This window comes from Mus caroli, chromosome 17 (assembly GCF_900094665.2).
Source record: "Mus caroli chromosome 17, CAROLI_EIJ_v1.1, whole genome shotgun sequence".
In the NCBI taxonomy this organism is placed as follows: Eukaryota; Metazoa; Chordata; class Mammalia; order Rodentia; family Muridae; genus Mus; species Mus caroli.
Window position 1 is genome coordinate 26,723,256 of NC_034586.1, and position 9,995 is coordinate 26,733,250.

At 47.0% G+C, this 9,995-nt stretch overlaps 1 protein-coding gene across 1 annotated transcript in view; it reads left to right on the forward strand.

Moving 5' to 3' along the window:
• Dnah8 (dynein axonemal heavy chain 8) overlaps positions 1-9,995 on the forward strand; it is a 248,314-nt gene that overhangs the window by 226,012 nt on the left and 12,307 nt on the right. Inside the window, exons 90-91 of the mRNA XM_021186523.1 lie at positions 1,958-2,110; positions 3,057-3,246. Coding sequence (XP_021042182.1) covers positions 1,958-2,110; positions 3,057-3,246 — 343 coding nt within the window. The remainder of the gene's footprint in view (positions 1-1,957; positions 2,111-3,056; positions 3,247-9,995) is intronic.

Below are 9,995 nucleotides of genomic sequence, written 5' to 3' on the forward strand. Positions count from 1 at the left end.
AGAGAGAGAGAGAGAGAGAGAGAGAGAGAGAGAGAGAGAGAGAGAGAGAGAGAAAATTTAAGACCCAAAGCTCAGGACAAGGTAATTAGTTGGAGGTAGTTACCACATGACAGGATAGACTTCTGGAATGTTCCTTTTATCTTGTGGCACATATGTGGGCTTCAAGTCTCATTTGTGGGATTGAAGTGGTTGGTCTTCATTATTTCTCTTTCCCCAAAGAATGAATTGCCACACTGTAGTCAATGGACAAAGGATGCTGTGTGTGATGTCCACTTCGGGATGGAGACAGAACACCCTGAGACTAAAAAGACAAAGAAGGCGTGGCTGAGCTGTTACAGTGCCTGCCCGGCATGCATAAGGCCCTGGCTTCAGTTCCCAGCCTTGCCTAAACTAGCTGTGGTGGCGCACACCTGTCATCCTAGCACTTAGGAGGCAGAGGCTGGACCATTGGACGTTCAAAGTCATCCTCAGCGCTATGCTGAGTTTTATGCCAGCCTGAGATCCTATAGATAAATAAGTAGATAACAAGCAAAGAAAATAAAAACGAAGGTTTTAGAGCCTGGGAGATCAGTTAGGAACACTTACTGCTCTTACAGGAGATCTGACTTCCATCCCCAGGACCCTTGTAGGGCAACTCAACACCACTTGTAACCTTAGTTCCAGGGAATCTACTGACTGCTGAAGGCATATATGCACATGACACAGAAACACACAGACGCACACAGGCACACACACACACAGACAGGTACACACACACAGAACACACACATACATTTTTTTTAATTGTAAATGATGGAGTTAGGAGAAAACCTCAAGTTAGTATGGGGACCAGGTTGTGTCCCTCCACTGGCCCGCTAGACTGTGACGTTGGTGTTCTTGGCTCTGCCCTACTCAGGTGGCCCCAGCTCAGGCCCCTGGCTTTTATGTAACTGTTTCCTGCCTTCATCTTTAACTCACTGAGAATGACTCGGCTGCCATACAGCAGAGATGGCCGCTGCCTGCTACCACCCCAGGTCTCAGGAAGGGCCGAGGGCATCTCTGGCAAGAAGTCCCTCAGCTGCTGGCCTCCTGGTGGCTCTTTGGTTTCATTCTTGAGTCAAACCTTCTATTTTCTGTCTCTGTAACCCTTCCATCCCAGCACCTCTTGGGCTGTTTAAGTCCTCCCATGAGTTCCTGCTGGTGCCCACAGCCAGTCTCTTCCTGGCATTTATCACTAAACTGAAATGTATATTGGCTTATTAATTAATTAATTAATTAATTAATCAGTCATTGTAATTTACTGTTTCCACAACGAGAGGCTTTGGTATTGATCTCCTTAACAAGGTCAATACATGATATGCCAATGCCAACAGGAACAAGTGACAGGTCACTTAATGGCTCTCCCACGAAGCCAAATATTTTCACCGATTAGATTAGGGAAAGCCATTTTTAGTGTCTGCAGCCGAGGCAACCATGATCCATAGTTAATTGTATCCACTGGCGGTGACTGTTCTGTAAAGATCCGGGTTGTCTTAACTTTTTGTGACATTTCTAATAACAACTTTGTAAAGGTAATAGGGGGAGAAAAAGTCCCGCTGCACTCTTGCGAAGGTTAGATTTCAAAAGAATATTTAGCTGACACTTAACATTAAATCATTTGAAAAGAGGAAATAGGTACAATTTTCTTGCAGCCTTTTAAAGAACGTTTCCAATTATCAACTAAGTGTAATCAGTAGGAAATAAAAGTCATTTAAGTTGAACAGAAGTTTTTGAAGCTCAGAAAATGGGGGATTTAACTATCAGTGTGGTTCTGCAAGAGATGGGTTCTAGTTCGTTGGGTCCAGCCGGGAGACACATCCAGAGGAAGAGAAAGATTTGTGAACGGGAGAGGTCATTTGGAAGAGAAGTGAAGAACGATTTGTGTGTGTGTGTGTTTTTAAATGATGGTAACATTTTAAAAAGCGCTACTTTGTTTCAGGTGAAAGCTCGCTTGATGAAGATGGGGCACCTGAACTCAATGAACATATTTCTTAGACAAGAAATTGACAGGATGCAGAAAGTCATCTCAATCCTCCGCAGCAGCCTGAGTGACCTCAAACTGGCTATCGAAGGAACGATCATCATGAGTGAGGTGGGTGAGCCCACATATGTGTGAGCTCCTGCGTGTTGAGGGCAGAGGGCAACTTCATGTCTCAGACACCTTCATTTGTGAGGCAGGGCCTCTCCCTGGGTCCTGGCTGTCCATGTTAGGCTGGGGTAACTGGCCAGTGACCTCTGGAGATCCTCCTGCCTCTCCCTCCCTCATACTGGGATTGTAATTGTGTCTCAGCACACCCAGATAGTTTTATGTGTGTTCTGAGAATCTCAGGGCCTCATGCTCACAAGGTTTACCAACTGAGCTATCTTCCCAGCTCCCCAGGAATATTTCCTATTCATGTATTTTTAAAACCATTATCTTTAATATATATGCATGTATATATATATATACATGCATATATATGCACTTATGTGCATGTATATATACATATATATGCACATAGACATGCATATATACATATATATGCATACAAACATTATTATATAATATATATCCATATATATTATATATATATATAAAGTGTGTGTGGTTTTTGCCTGCATGTAAGTATATGTACTATATATGTATAGAACCCACTGAGGCCAGAAGACCTTAGAACTGGAGTTACAGAGAGTTGTGAGCCACTGTGTGGATACCAGGAACTGAGCCCAGGTCCTCTGCAAGAGCAGCCAGTGCTTTTAACAGCCCAGGAACCTCTCTAGCCCATAAAACCACTATTTTAAAAAGATCTTATTTTCCATTTGAATCGTATATGTGTCTGAGTGTTTGTGTGTAGTATGTGCACACACGTGCAGGTACCTGTGGCTATGAAGAAGAGGGCATATGATCCCCAAAGCTGGATTTACAGGCAGTATTGAGCTGCCTGGCATGGGTGTTGGGAGCCAACTTCAGGTCCTCTGCAAAGAGCAACGTGTGATCTTAGTCACTGAGCCACCTCTCTAGCATCCTGGGTCACGTGTTTCACCCTTGTCGTCTTCAGAACTTGAGAGATGCGTTGGATAACATGTATGATGCTCGTATACCTCAGCTTTGGAAGAGGGTGTCCTGGGACTCCTCCACCCTGGGCTTCTGGTTCACCGAACTTCTGGAAAGGAACGCCCAGTTCTCAACATGGATATTTGAGGGGAGGCCTAACGTGTTCTGGATGACCGGGTTCTTTAACCCCCAAGGTAGGCGGTGCTCACAGGAGAAGGCTAACTTGGAAGTTTACCTGCAACTGAGTGGCAGCATTGCATGCTGAATGTATACTCCATAAAGGCATGTGGTCTTATAGCTGGTGGGTGCTGGGAAGAGCCTCTCAGAGTTCCAGGAATATACACAGTCCTTTGAAATCCTTCTTGTCACATTCCCCCAACAGTGCAATGGCCAAACCCTCCCTTTTCTTGTTCGCCCACATGACCAAACCGTAGACCGGTGGTGAAAGGGTTAGTTTTACCTGTTGATGGGGAAGCCAAGACAGGATTAAGGATACGGGTCATTCGGGTCATTCGGGAATGTGCTTGAGGGCCAGAGTTAGATTCTCAGCACCTACGTCAGCAAATCTGGGCCTGACAGTTCTGGAGGGAGGTTTCTGAGATGGGAGGATCTTGGGGCAGGGCTTGCTGGCTAGCCAGGCTAGTCAAATCAGCAAGCCCCAGGTACAGAGACAGACTTTATCTAGGAGAGAAGGTAGAGAGAGGGCTCCACAGTTATGATCAATGGCAGCTCTTGCAAAGGACCCAGGTCTGGTTCCTGGCACCTACACATTGCTTCACAACCATTTGGAACTCTAGTTCCAGGGCATCTGACATCTGTAAGCTCCAGGCACACATCTGATTTGTGTGTGTGTGTATGTGTGTGTGTGTGTGTGTGTGTGTGTATATATATATATATATATATATATATGTATATGTATATGTATATGTACATGAATATACACACACATACATGTATATGAGCATTCAAGTACATAAAATATAAGTAAACAAACCCTTAAAAGGCTTACCAATAATGTGGAGCTAAAGGAAGATTCCTGACGCTGGCCTCTGCCCTCCCTTACAAACACTCACACATGATGCACCATCACACGTGCCCACAAACAACAAATAAGAGGTAATGAAGAAAATAAAGCCCTCATTGTGAGATTCCAGAAGGGTGTGCCCCAAACTGCCTATTGGGGTTAGAAAATCAGACTTGAAAAGCTGAGTGAGCTTGTGGGAGGGGGCAGGGGGGGGTTCCCGTCTCCCAGAAGGTGCTTGGCTGTTTTGTATCGGCCATCCTTCTGTTGTAGAAAAATCCTACAAGAAAGTTGCTGGTTTGGTGCCATGGAGCTTGTAAGGTCTGTCTTACCACAGTGCAGGCAATGTAACTGCAAATTGTTCTCAGCTAGAGGGAGGGATTGGGGTGTCTTTACACTCAGCACCCCATACCTTCATCAGCCAGAAAGTTTTGAAGTTCACTCTTATTGGTTTTAGAGGAACCGTTGTTACTCTCAGCAATACGGGTAAATCTCATAAAGATAATGTTGAGTGAAGGCAGCTGGATGAAAGGCGCAACAGGCTATAGGAGCCAAGGATGGGCTCTGTGGATGCAGGGTGTCTCCATGGATGCAGGGTATCACAGTGGATGCAGGGTGTCCCCATGGATGCAGGGTGTCCCCATGGATGTAGGGTGTCCCCATGGAAGAAGGCACAGCAGGACCTCCTGGGGTCTGAGATGCACTGTTTCCCTGCATGGCTCCTTCCCTGGTGACAATTTCCTAAGCTATATGTTCTATCTGGTCAGCTACTTCTTATAAATGGAACTTAAATAACTACCATGCCTTTAAAGTGTGTATTCACGTGCCCTCTGTACATAGACTTTCATGTGTTAGATGCATATTCTTTTAAAAATCAATAATTACATGTGTGTGTGGATGCAAGAGAGAGAGAGAGAGAGACAGAGACAGAGAGAGACAGAGGGAGCACATGGGGCTGGGAGTCAGAGGACAGGCTTTGTGGAGTTGTTTCTTTCCTTCTATCTTTATGTCAGTTGTGAGGATTGAACTCAGGTTATCAGGCCTGCCCAGCAAGTGCTGGACCCACTGAGCCATCTTGCCAGCCCTGCTGCACACATTTCCAATTGCCTTAACACCTTCTGGATTTATAGCACCAACCATGTGAATTCCTACCTTCACAAGAACTTACATGTGGTAGTAGATCCAGGGGATCGGATGCCCCATTCTGACATCCACAGGCACTGCACGCATGCACACAGACACAGATGTACTCAGAATTAAAATATAAAAATAAATATTTTAAAGACTTATTTTATATGCGTGTGCGTGGGCATGAGTGTATGGGTGTGCACCACGGGTGTGCAGACGCCAGAAGAGCGCTGGGTCATCTAGGGCTGGCATTACAGGCAGTTAGGAGCCACCCAGGGTAGGCGCTGTTCACCACACCTGGGCCTTCCACAGGAGCAGCAAGTGTGGTTGAGCACCGAGAAATCTCTACAGTCGCTAAATTCTTCTTAAGGATGTTTGAGTTTTTAGATGTGCATTTTAGTATTGCCCACCAGTAAGACAAAGCCCCTTCGTTCTTTTTCCTTCTACGTCCATGCGACTTTTGTATTTTCTCTCAGGGCTGCACCTTAGAAAGTCCACACTGAATTCAAGCCAACACTACCCTTTCCAGACACGCACAGCCACCCACACCCACACCCTTATCTGTGATTGATTTCTGCTTTGTTGCTTAGAAGCCTGGGGGTCACCTCTTTGTACACAGCAATCGAGTCCTGGCTTCCTTTTCCTCCTCTTGACACAAGGGACAAATTACTTTCCTGTTCCACATCACTTGGCCACATCTGAAAAACAGGGAGCTCCTTGCCCTACCCCTACGCCTGTCTGATGTGAATCTGCAGGCAGTGTCCAGGCTGATAAGGATGCTTTGATATTAACAATAGTTCCTTTGGTATCAACTCATCTCCTGATTGTGGGTCTTCTTCCGTAGCCACTATGATAAACACCAGCTTATTCTTTTCTCTCAAAACATTTAAGTAAGTGGTTTTAAAAATAACAGTCCCAGGTTTAAGTAAAACACAGCGCTGTCTGCAATGAGGCCAAAGTGTCATCACAAGTAGGAGGAGCCTAGAGCCTGGCAAGATGGCAGCTCAGAGTAAAGGCACTTGTGGCTAAGGCTGGTGACCTGAGTTCAAATCCCAGAACCCAAAGTGTAGGAAGAGAATAAATTCCAGTTAGTTACCCTTTGTCCTCCACATGTGTGCTGTGACGTGCAAGCACCCCACCCCCACAATAAATAAGTAAATGTAATGAATAAAAAATAAATTTATCCACATGTGAATATTTTTACCACCATATAATGTCTATGGTATCTTACATTGTCTGGGGTATTTCCCATTAGGCCCCTTCTTCTGTGGCTTAGGTGACTTTGAGATCCATGATGCCACAAGGACAGGTGACATCCTTTATTACACACACACACACACACACACACACACACACACACACATACACACATGCATATGCACACACATACATACACATATGTGCACACAGACACATATACACATATACACACATGTGCACACAGACATATACACACACATGCATATGCATACACACATATACAGACATACACACCTACACATATACACACATATACATACATACACACACATGTACACACATGCATACACATGCACACACATGCACACGTGCACACATGCAAATATATCCACCCCAACATACACAGACATATATGCATACTTCTCATACACACACACACACACACACACACACACACACACACACCAGCATCCTAGCCAGCACTGCTTGCACTTGCCTTGTTGTTGTTGATTGGGGTCAGCACACTTGGAGGGGCTGCGTCAGACACCACAGAGCCTCACCTGGTATTTTCAGGCCCCCTTCAAGATGATTTCTGTAACATTTGATGAGCTCAGCCATGCAGACAATTAGACTGGAAGATGAAAATGGTCATGCACTCGGCCTCGGTGACCCTGTGCTGTTTGTTTCAGCCACACGGCTCCTCCTTTGGTGTGTGCACTTACCTTCCAGCAGACTCTGCAGACCCAGAGGGCTTTTGTCTTCCGCTAGTGTTGCCTGGCAGACTTGAACCTGTGGACTTCTCACTCTCTCTAAAGCTGTGCTTCTCATGCCCACAAAGGAATCTTTGGCTGCCCACCCCACCCCTGTGTACCATTCTCAGGGTGCCATGTGCACATGATTTGGCTTCTGGTGTGTGTGTGTGTCCCCTACATGTAGGGATGTGTCTAAACTAATAGGGATAAGCCATAGGGAGGCAGCTGTCAAGCTAAACCGTTGACTCCTTTGTGACACCTTCTAATTAATAGCAGCCTTTTGTCACTTGATGCCGGGAGTGACTCATGTGTGCTAATGACATGATGGTGGAGGCCGGGCATGCTCCCCAGGCCTTGCACCTCTGTATTAGATCGAACCCTGCAGCAACAATCATTTTCCAAATGCTTAAATCAGTCTGGAGCCTGGTGCCATTTAGATACCAATCCCCCCAAGCCCCCCTCCCGTGTCTCCCTAAGCCATAGCCGTCTGTTGTAGCAGATATCGCTACCACCGTATTCACCAACATGAATCAAGATTTCTCACTTAGAGGGACTGGTGCTGAAGCAAGGAGATGGGTCATTTTGTCCTGTTATGTTGCCTCGTTTCCCTCCTCCTCCCCTCCCACCCCCTGTGAGTGTGTGTGTGTGTGTGTGTGTGTGTGTGTGTGTGTGTGTGTGAGTGTTTGGAGCAATGCCACCAACCGGCTACAATTTCTGAATGCTCATTTTGAGAACAGCCCTAAGAGTTGCTGTTTGTCAAGGTGGAAAAGTGGGCCAAGGGTTAATAGATGTTCAGGATTGGAAAGGAACCAGGAAAAACTCTCTGCCTCGTGCCAGTTATTTGGCTTTTTCCTCTGGTATTACTTATGACCCTGCCTCCCCCCTTCTCTTTCTGGGACCCATGTTTTCTTGCTCTCCCTCTCCCGAGCTGTTTGGTGGTGGATTCAGGTTTGTGTGCTCTGGAGGAGGGTGCTCAGGGGAACTGCAGACTCCCCTTGAGGGTGACTCAGGGGGAGAATTACCAGGTTGTGTATCTGTCTGTGTGACCAATCAAGGCCAACAGCCAATGCAGGAAGTCCTGACTGGCCACACAGCCATACCTGTGAGAAAGGAGGCTGAGCCCACAGGCAGAGCCTGCCTGGGAAAAGCCACAAAGAGGGCTGGCTGGGGCAAGAAGGGTGCCTGAGTTTTTCAGAACAGTAGGGGAACCCACTCTACTAAGCGAAAAGCCTTGTCAGGGGTAACAGGCAGTTCTGCCCTGCCTTCGCATGAGAGGAGACTTTAGCTACCAGCCTTGCTCATAGTCAGCTACACCTCTTAAAATTCTAGCCTCAAATATGGCTGCCAACTGTCTAGGCCCTTGTAATTTGGTCAGCCATCAGAAACCACCAAAACCACTTTCTTCAAGGCCACCCCAGTTAATGACATTTCTGCTAACTTTGTTCCCTTGGCTGAAGCTAGGATGGCAAGTCTGAAGGCTCGCCCTCCCTCCCTCCCTCCCTCCCTCCCTCCCTCCCTCCCTCCCTTCCTTCCTTCCTTCCTTCCTTTCCTTCCTTCCTTCCTTCTTCCTTTCTCCCTTCCTTCCTTCCTTCTTCCTTTCTCCCTTCCTTCCTTCCTTCTTCCTTCCTTCCTTCCATCCTTCCATCCTTCCTATTTTATGTGTGTGTGCCACATGCATGCTAGTGTCCACACAGAGTCAGAAGAAGCCATCTGATACCCGTCTTGAAGCTGGAGTTAAAGACAGTTACGAGTCACTCATTGTAGGTTCTAGGAACCGAACTCCGGTCCCCCGGAAGAGCAGTAAGTGCTGTTAACTGCTGAACCATCTCTCTGATTCCTGGAAACTATTTTAGACCTTGGCTTCCTTCCTCCACTTCCTTGGTTCCCTTCTTGTGCCAGCCCCCTCCCCCCAAGCCCTCGTTGTGGCTTTTCCCAGGCAGGCTCTGCCTTTGGGCTCAGTCTCCTCTCTCACAGATGTGGCTGTATATCTGTCTCTGTGACCCACTCAATGCCAACTGCTGATGCAGGAAGTCCCAACCTCCAGTGACCTCCAGAATGCACAACCTGGTAATCCTCCCCCACCCCCTCCCCCCAGCCATCTTCACAGGGAGTCTGCAGTTTCCCTGAGCACCCTCCTCCAGAACACACAAACCGGGACCCTCCTCCAAACAGCTTTGGAAAGGGAGCAGGAAAGCATGGGTCCCAGAAAGAGAAGGGGGTCATAAGTAATATCAGGGGAGCCAGAGGTCAAGCCAGAGGAACCCCAAATGGCTGGCTGCATTTCTCAGGAAGATCCCAATTGGAATAGAAGTCTCAGGGGTGCAGGTGGGAACTTGACGGATCAGATTTTGAGATGAGTGAGAGGGGAGGAAGAAAAGAATGGACGGAGGGAGGGAGGGAGGGAGGGAGGGAGGGAGAGAGAGAGAGAGAGAGAGAGAGAGAGAGAGAGAGAGAGAGAGAGAGAGAGAATGTGTACGGATGATATGGCCAGTACTCTTAAGAAATAATCAGACTTTGAAGAAAAGAAATACACTGTAAGATGGAAGGATTTGTTTTCTCTTTAAATGATAAGAGAAGCCTGTTCAAATACTGGTGGATCGAGGGAGGAAAGGACAGACAGACAGGCAGACAGACAGACACACACACACACACACACACACACACACACACACACACACATGAGAGAGAGAGGGGGGGAAGGGGGAGAGGGAGAGAGAAAGGGAAAGGGGGAGAAGGAGGGGGAAGGGAGAGAGAGTCTACACACACACACACACACACACACACACACACACACACACACGAGAGAGAGAGAGAGAGAGAGAGAGAGAGAGAGAGAGAGAGA